At 35.9% G+C, this 14,982-nt stretch overlaps 1 protein-coding gene across 3 annotated transcripts in view; it reads right to left on the minus strand.

Annotated features, from left to right (window-relative positions):
- Positions 1 to 10,474: 10,474 nt before the first annotated feature.
- Positions 10,475 to 14,982, minus strand: part of STRN (striatin) — a 101,055-nt gene continuing 96,547 nt past the window's right edge. For all 3 annotated transcript variants that reach the window (XM_044261778.1, XM_044261779.1, XM_044261777.1), the window contains 3 exons: positions 13,049 to 13,153; positions 11,879 to 11,965; positions 10,475 to 11,782 (listed from right to left, as the gene is read on the minus strand). In XM_044261778.1, coding sequence (XP_044117713.1) covers positions 11,613 to 11,782; positions 11,879 to 11,965; positions 13,049 to 13,153 — 362 coding nt within the window. In that variant the 3' untranslated portion in view covers positions 10,475 to 11,612. The remainder of the gene's footprint in view (positions 11,783 to 11,878; positions 11,966 to 13,048; positions 13,154 to 14,982) is intronic.

A 14,982-nucleotide genomic window follows, 5' to 3' on the forward strand; every position in this document is an offset into this window, starting at 1 on the left:
TAAAATAATATGGAGAAATCACTGTATATACCACCAGCCTTTTTTTTTTTCCTATTTCTTTTAAAGGCTATAGCAGCTACTGCTAGTGGGTATAAAGAATAAGGATATTTTTATACTGTACATTTACTGATGAAAATATAAATTGTTCCAGGCTTTTTGGTAAACAATCTGTCAATAACTTACTAAAAAATGTTAAATCTACATTTCTCTCAACCCAGCAATCCTACTGCAGAGACTCTGTTCCACAAGAGTGAAACCATCATGGTCACGGCTATGTATGTGCACAGGCATAATTACCCTGATAGTGAAAATCTGGTAGCAAAGTAAATGCCCACTGATTATGAAGAAGTTTAAATCATCATCAGAGTTTTCATCGTTAAAAGAATGAAATAACAACTTAAGACAGACTTGGAGGAATTTTCTATCACAGATTGTTAGATGAGAAAAGATGCAGAGGACATGTATTACCTCATTTATTTAAAGCAAACAGACCCACCAAAAAAATCTCATTTTATTTATATAAGATCATGTGTGTATATTAAGGAACTTAAAAGATATCTATGTATGTACAGACTTAAAAGTTGCTCAAAATATATATTAAATTTTAAAAGCAAGTTGCAGAGAACATGTAGAATAAGACAGAACTCGATGCAGCATTTGTGTACACATACTTGTATGAGTAAGAGTAGAGATACCTAGATCCTGCTCTTATTACACAGCAGGCTGGGAGTGAAATGGTATGGTAAGATGTGATGACTTCTGCTTTATGTCTTCATTACTTACTGCCTTTTATTTTTGCTTTTTTTTTTTTTTTTAATTTGCATTTCCTTAGGCAATCTCTACAGCCAATCTAAGTCTCAAACTTATGACCCCAAGATCAAGAGTAGCCAGCCAGGTCCCCTTTGTGTTGCTCTTTTAATTAATTGTATTAATTTAAAATTGTATCCATTTCTACCTCCGAGAAATATCATCTCCTTCCTCTTTACCTTTAGCACTCACCAGTCATATTCTCTATTTTTTACCTATATTATTTGTTTTCCCCAACTGGAATGTAGGCCACATCACGTAAAAGATTTTGTCTGTTTGCTAATGAAGGCCAGCGCCTAGAATGGTCTGGCACGAAGCAGGCACTCGAATACTGAGTAAAGTAGTATTTTATGTATAACTTCTTCTTTAGGGCTACTCTTAAAGTGCATTTTAACCTTGTCTCACCTAAATATTTGATATTCTAGAAGTTACCAGGAGTGTGACAGAATTACATGACAAGAAGTGTGAATTTAGGGAGTGAATAATAATTACTTGTTGGATGTTTATTTCTGCCCAAGATTTTATCAGGTGTTTTGTATCTATTATCTCTAATCAATCTCTCACGCAGATCTATCATCTCCTTTTCACAGATAAGAAACCAACTCATAAGAATTAGCTTGACTAAAGTTTCACTGACTGTAATAAATGTCCTGGGTCCAGGCAAAATCCTGTTCTTTCCTTTGTGCCATACTGACCTTAAAAAAATCATTATTTTAATAATTAAAAAAGATAATAGTTCTTATATAATACATAGGTTTAACATTGAGATTTAACTGAATATTTCATACTCAGGCAATTCACTACTCTGTCAATGATTCTATTAATGATTTAAGTCATTTATCATTATATATAAATAGTCTGTCTCTAACTTGTTGACTATTTTACTCCTGAAGTGACTAAGCTCTGCAGCTCAAGCCACCGGCCCCACGTAGCAGCAAACCGAGACAACACAGAGCTCTTCCAGGGAGAGTTAATAAACATTTAGATAATTACCATCAAATGTTCTAGACAAAAAGCAGCCCTGAAAATATCCTGAGGGATTTGTCCTAGATTCTTCAAATTCAAGGCAAGCTCCCCAGAGGAATGCCTTTCTTGACAATCTTCTGCTGGGAGGAACTTCCTCCTTCTTTGAGGGGTAAAAAAAACAGCCAGTTAGGAATAGCGGGACAGTCTGAGGGTCACGAGGCAAGAGTGGTGGACCTGGCTTGGGCCCGAGGCAGTCCTGGCAGGTCAGGTTCCAGAAGGCAGCAGCAGGAGCCCCGCAGGGGAGCAGAGACCAGGGGGGTAGTGCTGCAAAGGTTAAGGGAAGGGGCACCACAACAGGGTTCAGACACGTCTCATTGTCTGCATGCTTTGCTCAATTCCCATAAAGGCAGGACTGGAAACCCACAATAGCTGGTGCCTTTGGCGTTCTGTTGCCGCCTTCCAGGTGAGGTCCGAATTCCTCCCTAACTAGGGTGCAGACCTCAATCTGGGAATCAACTTCACAGATCTAAATACAGTTGAGATTGGCTAGGGACTGGCAGAAATGATTTTTTTTTTTTTTTTTTTTTGGTCTTTGAAGATCTGGACAGATTCAGAGTTTTGAAAATCTGCTTTCTGATTACTCACCCAACAAACAGTTACTGAGAACTTTTTATACGGTAAGGCACCAGGAGGGGTGCTAAGGGGAATATAAGAAAAACAAATAAGGAGCTTATAGACACTGAAGCAAACAATTATCGTTAACCGTTTCTACTTTGTTAGGTGACAGTGAGCAATACTTAACATATAAAATCTGAGTTGAGGGTATAATGAAGGCATTCATAATAAAACTCATCACTACTGCACCCCATACCATTAAAAAATCCACAAGATTTTGAAATATATAAAATAAACTTATCGACTTCCTTGCTAGTCTTTCCACTTCCAAAATAATTTTCAAAAATCACACAAAATAAAATTTGTGTTTCCCTCAGAGGCAAGCTGTATGGAACTTGCAGACATCAAGGACACAAAACTGCATGGATCTCTAACCTTCAATTTCAAAAGTAAAATCATTTCTACCTCCAGAAAGCAATGATGTTCCTAAGCGGGAAAGAAAAATCTGCTTGCAAGGTTTATTTTTTTAAATTGGAATCATTAGAGGTGTATCCCCAAGTATTGTAGGCTATGAGAAATAGGAGCTTATTGCGTTGCTTGTTAAAAAGACTGTTAAAAAGACCAAAATGAGTAAAAGAAAGCCTGAATATTTTGGAGTTGGGAGAAAGCCTTTCTTCTGACCCTGAGATCTACAAGGAAACTGAACAGGTACTGTTTCACTGAAAAAGTTTCCACTTAAATGAATTAAGTGGTATTTTAGCTGAATGTGCATACTTTCAAAACTTGTGAATGGCAGTTGGCAGAATCTAACCTTAACGCTGATAGCTCTGCGATATTGCTGATGAACATTATTTACATGCTATACATGTTAATTTTGACATATATAAAATACACAAGTCTCCATGTTGACCGGCAAACTATGTACAAACGTGCTTTTCCAGGCAGTCAAAATACAGAGACATTTACCACCTGTCTTTATAGGAGTTGAGCACTGTATCAGAAGTGTTATTCATTAATGACTGTCAAAAGATGTGAAACCAATGAATTTTTTTCTAAAATACATACTGAATGAAATTATTCCAACAGGATATTCTGAAATATGTGGGCTCAAAAGTCTGTAGAAAAAAATATGCAAATCTATATTTACATGCTTTTAAAACCATGGTCAAAATCATTTAAAACATAACTCGTCCTATAAAAATAATTCTCCAATCTTTTCGTGAGATATAACTTGGCCACATGAGAACATTTCTTACATGTCTGGTCTTCATTCTGACATGTGCAAAAGGAAGAACCTATCTGGGCCTATGTTAATACAGCTTCCTAAAATATCATAAAAACTATGTTGTCTGACACTTTACCAGGGGGCTCTAGGATAATTTTGATGTAAAAATCTTTTAAGTTAGGTAATAGGGACCATACAAGCCAGAATTGGAACCGTTCACTTTTATAAGTCAAAAGATCTAGAAGGTCATCATTCCAGGCCATTTAAAGAGAAAGGACAATGGGCCCTTTGGTGGTGGTGGGTCCAGATTGCAGAGTTGGTGCTTTTCCTTCTTGGTATGGGGCTTCTTTCCCCACACTCTCACTCAAGTTAGCCAGCACCCAAAGTCAACTTTCTGATGAGACTTCTTTTGCTCTAACATATTTATGAAATGCTACTGTCTTGGTCTCACTTCCATCAGGAAGTAGTAGCTAAATGTCAGTATACTTTAATAATTTCAGCACATTTAAGTCACAAGCTGCTTGTTTTTACAACTCATACTTAATGTAAAATTTTGCTTTCTGGGGTGCCTGAGTGCTTCAGTTGTTTAAGTGTCTGACTTGATTTCGGCTCAGGTCCTGATCTCTGGGTCAAGAGATCAAGCCCCTAGCCCTCTCTGCTCAACAAGGAGTCTGCTTGAGATCCTTTCCCTGTGCCCCTCCCCCTCCACTCTTGCTCAATAAATAATCTCTAAAAAATCTTTTTTGCTTTCCATGCAGTTTTTTTTTTTTTTTAAATTAAAGTGTTTCAGGTTGGGAAATTTCATTTGTGAATGATGGCTTTCCCTTACCAGTACCTTTAATTTGATGATGCTATTATATGAGGTAATTCAAAAATATCTTTGGTTTGAGGTTAGAGATTCGGAAGCTGGTATACATACTGGACCCTATGAGAGCACAGAAGACTTTGGCACTGAATTAAGAATACTAATTCTAGTACTCCAAGTGCTATTTAACAGATGTTTTACTGTGGGTTCTCCTTTACATTACTGCATTAATTATCTCTTTAAAGAGGCACACAGGAAAAATCAATGTGGAATTAGCATCTGGACCAGACTTCATTGTAAGGTGAATGGCTAAATCATCAAGGACAAGAATTTTCTACAAAACAGGCCTTTCTTGTTAGCAGGATATTGTAGATTTTGTTCATGCAAATAGATCCTTCAAGTCTGACTGAGACCACCATTTACCTGTAGTCAAATTAAACAAACAGTACTAAGAAAGGACTTTGGGTTGTAGGATCTAAGTGAAGCTAAGTGAGTCATTTTCTGTATGGTGGGTTTTGAATTATTGGGTTTTGAAAATATACAAAATACACTAAATTAAAATTTGTGTTCCAGGAAATATGAATTTCAATTTTCAGACATGCAGGTCAGTGCTTCCCCATAAAACTGGAGTGTCCTGATCATTGTAAGCAACAGGTGTAACTAAGAAGTAACAAGCGGAGGGATGCTTCATGGTTACAGTGCCTGGGTTAAATAGCGCTACCAGACTCGTTCCTAGGTGTTCCTGGGAACTACCCTAGGTGCCAGAACGGCTTTGGATGGTGCAGGGAAATTCAATGCAGGTCAGAATACCACTCTGGGGTACCCCAGGGGGTCATCCATGAGCATCCTCCTGACCTTCTGAACTGGATTACTCTAAAATCACTCCAACAAGTGTCTCAGTTCTCATTAAAAGGAACAAAAGGGATATTTCTGACACTACTGAAAAATATGTCCATGACAAAGGATATAATACTCATTACTACAGAAGCATACAAAATATCAAAGGATAGCAGATAGTTTCAAGGACACTCTTAGATTCCACACAACATTATGGCTTCAGACTGGAACAAAGAGATTATGAGTTATGGGCAGAAAAAAGACTTTGAAAAATAATGTTGATTTGAAAAAGCAAGGGGAAGGGGAAGAGGGTTATGTTTGTTAAGCAGCCAAACAAAAAAATAAAAACAGATTAAATTTACATGTGTATAATTTTTTTAAAAAATATGTAATTGGACACTTGAAAAAATACATGTGTCCCTGAAAGTATCACTGACCCAATCTTACGGGGTATTTTAATTTTACTGGCTTTCTAAAGGTTCAAACTCTATAATGATAAATTTCTCTACCTTTCTCACGTAATTAAGACTGGTTCATCACTTTGGACTCCTATCTACTTTGCCTAATACCCCTTTTATTTCTCTGCACACCTCTCCTACCCCCCCCACCCAAAAACCAAAATCAAGATGTATTATTTTAACTGCAAAGCCACTAGATTCCAAAATATTTCAATTCATGAGACACCTATAGCACATTAGCTATATTTGTACACTTTATTTAAAAACAAATAATACACTTAGAGCCACCAAAAAAAGATATCTTAATTAGCTTATCCATACCCTGAATTTACAAAAGAAACTTCTTGCACCACAAAAATTAGCATTTGGATTAATTTACATTAATTGATATAACTGAATTTAAAAATACCTGAAGATCAAACAATATGGTCCAGGGCTCACCAGTTGTGGGGTGGATAATTGGGCGTGTGGAAAAAAAGAGTTACTTAGGAAACTGAACTGATGATGCCCTGAAATCAGCTCTAGTAAACGGAAGTTGAGAAGACATAAAGTAACCAGTAGATTTCAGGATTACAAAGTGGTCCCTCCTAAAAATAGATATTAGATCATATAGTTGGGATGGGTATAGGGGATATCTCTTAATTTTGAATTGAAAAAAGTGTGTGGAGAGGGGGTTGTATTTGTTTCTCACAAGAGGCAAACTTCAGCCAAACAATGAGAAGAAAGTAGGGAGGCAGGTATGTGGTAGACTGAAGGCTTTCTGACTGCTGATGATACCAAATTTAGCAATCTGTACAAGTCAACTAAAATACCATTCTCTGAGACATTCTCAGAAAGGAGCTAACAACCAGGGAAAAATCATTCTACATTAACAAGGCACTCACTGGTTCACAGCCTGTTAAAAATCCAGGCAGACATCAAAGTTAATCTAAATTAAAATGAACTTTCTAATTTGCATCAGAGGGATGACAAGCGCGGGGTCTCAGTTAAATAAAAGCTAAAGCTTGACTAGCAAAGATCCAGAAAATTCTGACCCCTAAGTACCACTTTAAGAATACTGCTAGAATAAATAAGTGGAATCTAGGGGTCTCTGGCCTGAATTTGCCTTTTTTTTTTTTTTTTTAAGATTAAGAACAAAACCAAAAATGGAACAAAAACAAAAACAAAACTGATGTTATCTGTTAAATGCTTTGTCAATCTGGTGTTCCTGACACTGACACAGAGGTCCAGCTGGATGACAGATATAGTCAATTTAAAAACTTTCAGTTCTGAAAGTAAAAATGATTTGAACCATTTACCAACGGCCTGTCCCTTGTTTTTAAAGAAGGACATGTTCTCTGGACCTTACCCTCAAAGAACTCCTGGAATTGATACATTTCACAAAAATACACATATAATTTCTATCAGCTACTACTTTTGTACAACCTGAATCCCAGTGTCAAACACATAAAGTACTACAATTATATAAATAACTAGACAAATAACATAGTAACAAAGGCAACTTCTGAGTAAATAAAATTAATGATTGTGTACTTAATAGCCTTGAAATAGCATTCAATGAATAAAGTAAGCTGAAGAAAACTGTACTTAGAGCTCTTTCTCCATGTAAATTCAGTAACAGTTTGGCTCTTGGTTGAAAATATCAGACATATACTAAACAGAGTTTAACTCTATCCACTCACTATCAACCTTGATAATAAATTTTAAGCAGTTCTTTCGAAAGAAAACCAAAACTCTTGAGTCTTTCAATCTGATTTGTGACATCTTAGTTCGATATAACTTAAATGACAAAGCCTGAGAAAAGCACCAACATAGATTTTTAAATTGCATCCAATCATCATTTTCAGATGTCATAAAGATTTGCTTTAGTTAAAATGGCAGCAATGGCAAAGAGGTAGATATGATAGATGTCATTTAAACACTATTCTTAGGTGGTATTTTAACTAGTTCAGGTGTTTAAAAAATAATTTTTACTAGTTCAATCTTCATCACATAAGAATTTCATGACATGCTCTCGTGTAGGAGGGAAATATATGAAGTCCCAAAAAAGAGGGCCTTTAAAAATCACATTTAAAAAAAATTAATTTACTTAGCCAACATTTAAGAGATCCCATCATTTTGGTGAACCAATAATTTCTCCTTTTACCTGAACTTGACAATAGTAAAAGAATAGTTATTTTCCTCTCTACTGAAATTTCTAGGAATTCACATTCAAAATCCTTGGAAAGTACATGTGGTGCTCAGAAGAGCACAAAGACAACGCATGAAATGTCCCCTGAAATCCTAGAAGTTGAGCAGATACACTGAAGCCACTGATGGTCACAAATCAGGACCGTCACAGATTGGCAAACACACACACACACACACACACGCACACATGCGTGCTCTTTCTCTCTCTCAGCCCCCCACCCCCACAACTCAACTCTCATCCTCACTGTAAGGCTGCATTTGTATTTTATTTAAAGGCACCTCTCATTCTCTAGCTATTGCCTTCTTGATGATATCTGTTTTGTTAAAAATCCTGAATGTTCAATGGAAATAGTTCAGTACTGAGAATGGAATATTTTTCAATTCACATTTGAATAGCCAGGTTTTCTTACATTCAGATTTTAATAAACTAGAATGACAGTCTTTAAAACAAGCATGCTAGCCTATAATGAATATAATATATACAGTAATTTAAACATTTAGAACTATATATTATACTGCAAAAGCAAACAGCACAACACTCATCATACTCATCATTACCTGTGGTGTACACTACCTCTAAAAACAAAAATACAAAACAGTAAAATGCACCTATGGTTTATATATATATATGTATATATATATATATACACACACACATACATATATATGTATATATATATAGTCTATATATATTATATATATTCCTAAAATATATATAATATATATTTATAAAATATACATACATTTTAGACATTTTCAAATAAATCTTTATCATTATCTCCAAAAGAAATTTATAGCAAGAATACTGAAGGAATGAAAGTCAGATAAACAAAAAATTTTTCACAAAGTTCATTATCAGTGATGCAGCATAATTTCCCCCTTTTAGTCATAACTAAAATGATTATAAAAGCTAAATACTTTGCATAACTAATCATCTGTTTAATGGCAAAAATTGCTAAACTTGTTCAATAGAAAAATACTGAAGGTCATTATATCACTTATGTTAAATATCTGCCTAGGGTTCGAGTAGCAAATGAGCTCCGTATGACAGCTGGGTTTTGAGAAGGGTGCTGCAAGCTCCCAGAAATGTATCCACAGCATATGAAAATAAGGCAGGGACTTTATTTCTCCTGCTGATTTTCATACTATCCAATATATTTCATCCGAAATATTTACAAACCAAGCACTATGAAAGCATTTCAATGATGGTTTGAATCTTGAATTTGTTCATTTTGTGGATTTTCGTTAAATTTTCGATAGGCTGGGGGGGAAATCAGACACATGTCTATGCTTCTATCGGGTTGGAAGACAGCTTTGGCTCATTTCTAGGCTGAGATCACACAGTGCTAGTAGAGAAGAATCTCTGTTTCTGTGTACAGTTTCCAACGGCACGGCACTGGCTTGCTAAAGAACTTTCAACAGTTCCATCATCTGCACTACAGTCTACATATCTCATGGGTCATTTTTCACTAACAGAAAAATTTCAACCATGAGGTATAAAATGCAGGGGAAGAGAATGTCTTGGTTTTGAGAATCTCAGTGACAAAAGTGAAGCAGGCACTGAAGACCTTGGGAGGTAATTAAAGCAGTAACTGGTAGAACAATCTCTTCATCGGTCATAAACACTCCAAGTAAGGGCACCTGAATGGAATTTTCCAGTATCCTTCTATAAATGTTAGGTCAGCAACACCATTTTTTCACTCACTGAAGAACCAAAAAAGGAATGAACCAAACAAAATGTGGAATTCTATATCTGCATGGGAATAATATAAACAATCACCTGGTAGCTCAAGTCCAGGTCAAGTCATTTGATTATACAAAGGAGTCCCTTGAGCCCACTGTTAACCAAAGCACAGAGTAAAGACAAGGTAGCTGTGTCAAAATATTAAAGCATATCTGTATATCTATCGGCAAATCTAGCACACATCTTTAAAGAAAATTTGCCTGTATACTGCAAAACTCTAGAGGCAGAAAACAAATTTTAAAGAAAAATTGTCAATTGATATCCATATCACAAGAATACATTTTCAAGGAGTAGATCACATATCATCCAAAGTGTTGTTTTGACAATGGAATATGTGGGGATAGGAATGTAGGAGTTATATTAAAAGGTTAAAATATTTATGGATATGGATTTTTTAAATCTGAGAACTATTACATATACATTTTGCTGAAACATCGGGCATTAGTATTTATTTCTAATTTCTACATTGGTCTCTGACATTTGTGGCAAACAAGAGACTGTAAAGACAGGGAGACAGTTGTAGGGATAAGGTCTATACATCAAGTCCAAAGAGTGGGGTCATGGGAATCCCAAGAGCTGCCACATGTGGGCCATGGGCGAGGTGAGCTCAGGGAAGCCTGGTTCTTTATGATAGTTGTTTCCCCAGAAACAACACTGATACACTGCCTATTAAAACATGCTGTGTATTCCAATTAAAGAATGGAGGAGGGGTAGGTGTAGGAAGAGAGAAAGAGAACTCTTTAGCTTATGGTTATGCACTGAACTCTTCCATCCAGATTTCCAGGGGGATTCCCCTTCTTGGATATATCAATGGAGGACTTCTGGGGTACAAAATAGTTGGCTTTATTTAGTACTGCAAAAGCAGCTGCCTGACATTAACCAAACCCTCTGGGCTGTTAAAACATAATAATTATAAACTCTTTTCAGTAGATGTCAGATAATTTGAATATGAGAGACAAAGAAAGAGCAAGAGGTCATCTGAAGCATGATATGTGGGTTTTGACAAATGAGTACTCACAGATAACTTCTGTCTTTTCAAACCACTGAAAGGTAAGATTTCATCAATATGAGATAACCACTCTGGTATTATAAATATCACATGAATAGAGTGAATTTTTAAAATTAACAGAAATTATAAAGATATGCCCTGCTTGCCCTTAAAAATAAACAGAATCTCAAACCTGAATAAGTTAAATCCTTTAGTAAAAGCAGACTCTACCAACTATTCATAATGATGACTGATTTTGACAGCTAAACTTTACAATGATACCAAATCTATTTTCAAAAATGTAATACAATATAGAAATCTGCTTACAAACTAAATATTTGTTTAGTATTTCTGAATAATAATATATTTAACATATTATTGCATTTTTTTTTCCTTTAACAGGTAAAATGCTTTGCCAGGTGCTTTATGTGCACAGATGAAAGAAGAGCTAAATTAAAATCTCATTTGAACACTGCCTGGTCCTTATGTACTTAAGGGTTAGTAACAGCAGATATGGTCAAGATTATTGTTTTGACTACCTAATGTGTTTAACAAGATTTCTCAGGGGAGAACTAGGTCTAAATTTCTGTTCTTCCTCCACTCATTCCCAGTCATCAAGCTTTTTAATTGTCCTTTATAGCGTGCCCTATTTACTCAAGAGGGACAAGCTAAACTTATGTTCGCTCAGGCCTGCCTAGCGAATTAGAACAACCTCAGAAATAAAAGCTCCTATTTGGGGGAAAAATTTGAAACAGTTTTCAGGCTCATAGATTCAGCTGAGCTTGCAGCAACCTGAACAAACCTCAGTTTTAGAAAACAGTATACGAATTGCAAAACTATACTTTAACAAATGTTCTCTGTGCTCCTTCAGCAGAACAAAAGGGCAAGACAGGCTGATTCTTGCCCTGGTCTTCTGTATCTCTTTTTGTGCAGTTGATTATTTATAAAGAGCTAGAAGGTGAAGATGATGCATTGTGTCATACAAAGACTTTAGCCAGTGCATCAGCCCCAGCACTGGCTATATAGCATTTGGATGGGTGGAAAGCTACATCATGAATTGATTCTTCAAATTTTTTCCGATGAGCTGTGAACTCTTGGATACACGTCTTACTTTCTAGGTTCCATAAACGTATTGAACAGTCATGACCTGTGTCAAAAGGGAGGAAAAAAAAAATGAAAGGAAACATTACATTAACATGAAACTAATAAGGATAAATAAATAAACTATAGTTGATGTACTTACTGCCAGACATCAAGTACAAGCCATTAGGATCAACTGCTAGACTTGTAACAGCTTCTAGGTGGGCTACCATGGAGTGGATGAGTTTGCCTTTGGAAAAAAAAGAGATTGTTATTTTTTATTAATAGCTTTCCTCATCCCTGATTATATGTCAGCTACCTTGTTACACTGATTTCTCCAGTCACACCTCTCTGTGTAGCTATTCCATCAGTAGCTTTTTCCATAACAGCTAAAACAATGTATCTCCCTCCCCGCTTCAGCCATGGTGATGAAAAACAAAAGCTCAAATTTCAGATTTTATTTTTTTCTTTCAAATAAAAAATAGGTGGGCAAATTAGGTGGGTTGTGAGAACAGAAGAGACTGAAATAAAGACAAAGGAATGGAAAGAAAACCTGACCATGGTTTTCGTGGAAACAACATATAGAAAGGGATTAAAATATTAAATTACTCATCACTCATAGCTAAGCAAAGTCAGCAAAAGTCAAAAGCAGATACTCAGATAAATATGGCTGCTAATATGGAGTGTCCTTCTCCTAACACCGGTCTTCAGGATTTTTCCTTTAGTAAAACGCAATTCAATAAAAAAAAATGGGAAAGCCCACATATCCTAATTCAAATCAATCAGTACCAGATAGTCAATATTATAATACAGAAAAGAGTAGTCCATGAAAAATTGAATCAAGTAAACCAAATGACTCCGGGGTCTCCATCTATAACACTGAAACTATTCAAACACTGAACAATTTAAAACAAAATATAATGATCATATGCCTCTACTTCTAACATGTTTCTACTTTCCCCTAACATATTCACAGCAAGAGATCAATTTTATTGCTATTTGAATGACCTTTTCATTGTGTTCATAGTCATAACCTTGGCTCTAGGACCAAAACATAGTATCTACTTACTATTAAATAAACCAAGATGATGCTATATGCTATCATGAAGACTAGTTCTTAGCAGATCTGGACAGAATGAAGAGAAACTGAGCTGGGAGGGTATCTGTTTCATGCCTACTCCCGGACATACAGCCATTAAAGAAATACCCAAATCAGGATACTCGTGATGGGGTTTGTTTGTGGGTTTTTTGGTTTGGTTTTTGGTGGGCTTTTTTGTTTGTTTGTTTTTTGTTTTTTTGCTTTCTCACTGATCACTCTGTAATCAACACTTACCTGTGTTGTTATCGTAGAATTTGATGTGCCTGTCTTCATGAGCTGTGATGCTGATGGGAAGAGTGGGATGGCTGATGACTCTATTTATTTGGCAGGAAGAGTTGGCTGTAAAAAAGGAAAAAAAAAGAGCAACAAGGTAGCTAAGGCTCACAGCCAGCTCTTCATACAAGAGAACCGAATACTCACCCAAGAAACTTAAAAGGTAAATGATGTGACCTTAACTTGTCTTTAATTCATTTAATTCTGTGACTCTTCATAATCTCAAGGTTAGGAAAGAAGAACTGCCTGAGCAATACCATACTGACAAATCTAGAGGTATGTACAAATAAGAATTTTCTTTTCCACCTGCAACGGGGTGCCACCCAGGGCTTAGCCTAGGGTCACTGATGACTTGTAATACTTCTGCTGCTTTAATAAAATTCTACAATTATTTACATGTAGACGCTACCCAAATTTAAATTGTCACTCTTTCTAGATACAGAGTTATCACATGGTTATCATCTGAAGACAAATATGACAAAGAGATCTTCTGAGCTCTTTTTAATCTCTTTTTGATCATAAAAGAAGTGGTCACTGGGCATGTAGGTGGCTCAGCTGGTTAAGTGTCTGGCTCTTGATTTTAGCTCAGGTCATGACCTCAGGGTCATGAAATCAAGCCCCATATCAGGCTCAGTGCTCAGGATGGAGTCTGCTTGAGATTCTTTCTCTCCTCCTCCTTCTGCCTCTCCTTGCAACTGGCACATGCACATGTGTGCACACACACTCTCTCTAAAATAAATAAATAAAAACTTAAAAATAGAAATGATCCTCATTTGATAGTCTACCAGGTTTGGAATCTTAAAATAGCATCCTGACTACTATGTGCACTATATAGTAACTTTCAAAGAATTTCAATTATATGCACAATGAGACAGGCAGGCCACATGTCATTAAGTCCATACCACAGTGCATGAACCAAGATCTAAAAAAAGTTGTGATTCCCCCAAAATCATGTGACAAAGCCAATACCAATACTAACTTCTACCTCTATCCTAACTAGGTGGTTCACGCAAATCACACAGCTGCCAAAAATGGTACCTAAACTACAATAAGCCCTTCTAAAAGTCCTTTATCAAAAGGAAATCAATCTTTAAAAACCTTTTAGGGGCACCTGGGTGGCTCAGTGGGTTAAAGCCTCTGCCTTCGGCTCAGGTCATGATCCCAGGGTTCTGGGATCGAGCCCCACATCGGGCTCTCTGCTCAGCGGGGAGCCTGCTTCCCTTCCTCTCTCTCTGCCTGCCTCTCTGCCTACTTGTGATCTCTGCCTGTCAAATAAATAAATAAAATATGTTTTCTATTAGTGAGTTTTGTTAAGACGCTTTATTTTTCTTTTAAAGGAAAAAATATCTATATATATAAAGGTAATACTAACTTAAGATATATCAAAGTTAAAGAAAAATTATGTCATGGTTCAGGGAGAGGAAGGGATACCCTTCTTGTAAAGTACATTATTGGGACATCTGGCAAATTTGAATATAAATAATAACTTAGACAACAGCATAGTGTCACTATTACATTCACTCATTTTGATAATATGCTATGTCAGAGAATGTCCCTGTGTTTAGGAATTACATGCTAAAGGATCTAGAAGTGTAAGTCTATGATGTCTCTCGTTAGTGGTTCAGAATTTAAAATTATACAAGAATATAGACAGTAATAAAGCAAATGTCACAAATGTAGCAAAATGCTAAAAACTAGTGAATCTGGGTGAAGGGTAGCTAGTTTTTTACTATTCTTGAAACTTTTCTGCATATTTAAAATTATTTCAAAAAAGAGTTAAAATTTTTTCTAATCTCAATCGTTTTTATAAATTTACATTCAAAATAGAAAATACAGATAAATATAGGTGAAAATAGCTGTAACATTAGTGTACTCAATTAGATTTTCTTACAGTT

This window comes from Neovison vison, chromosome 8, assembly GCF_020171115.1.
Source record: "Neovison vison isolate M4711 chromosome 8, ASM_NN_V1, whole genome shotgun sequence".
Taxonomy (NCBI): domain Eukaryota; kingdom Metazoa; phylum Chordata; class Mammalia; order Carnivora; family Mustelidae; genus Neogale; species Neogale vison.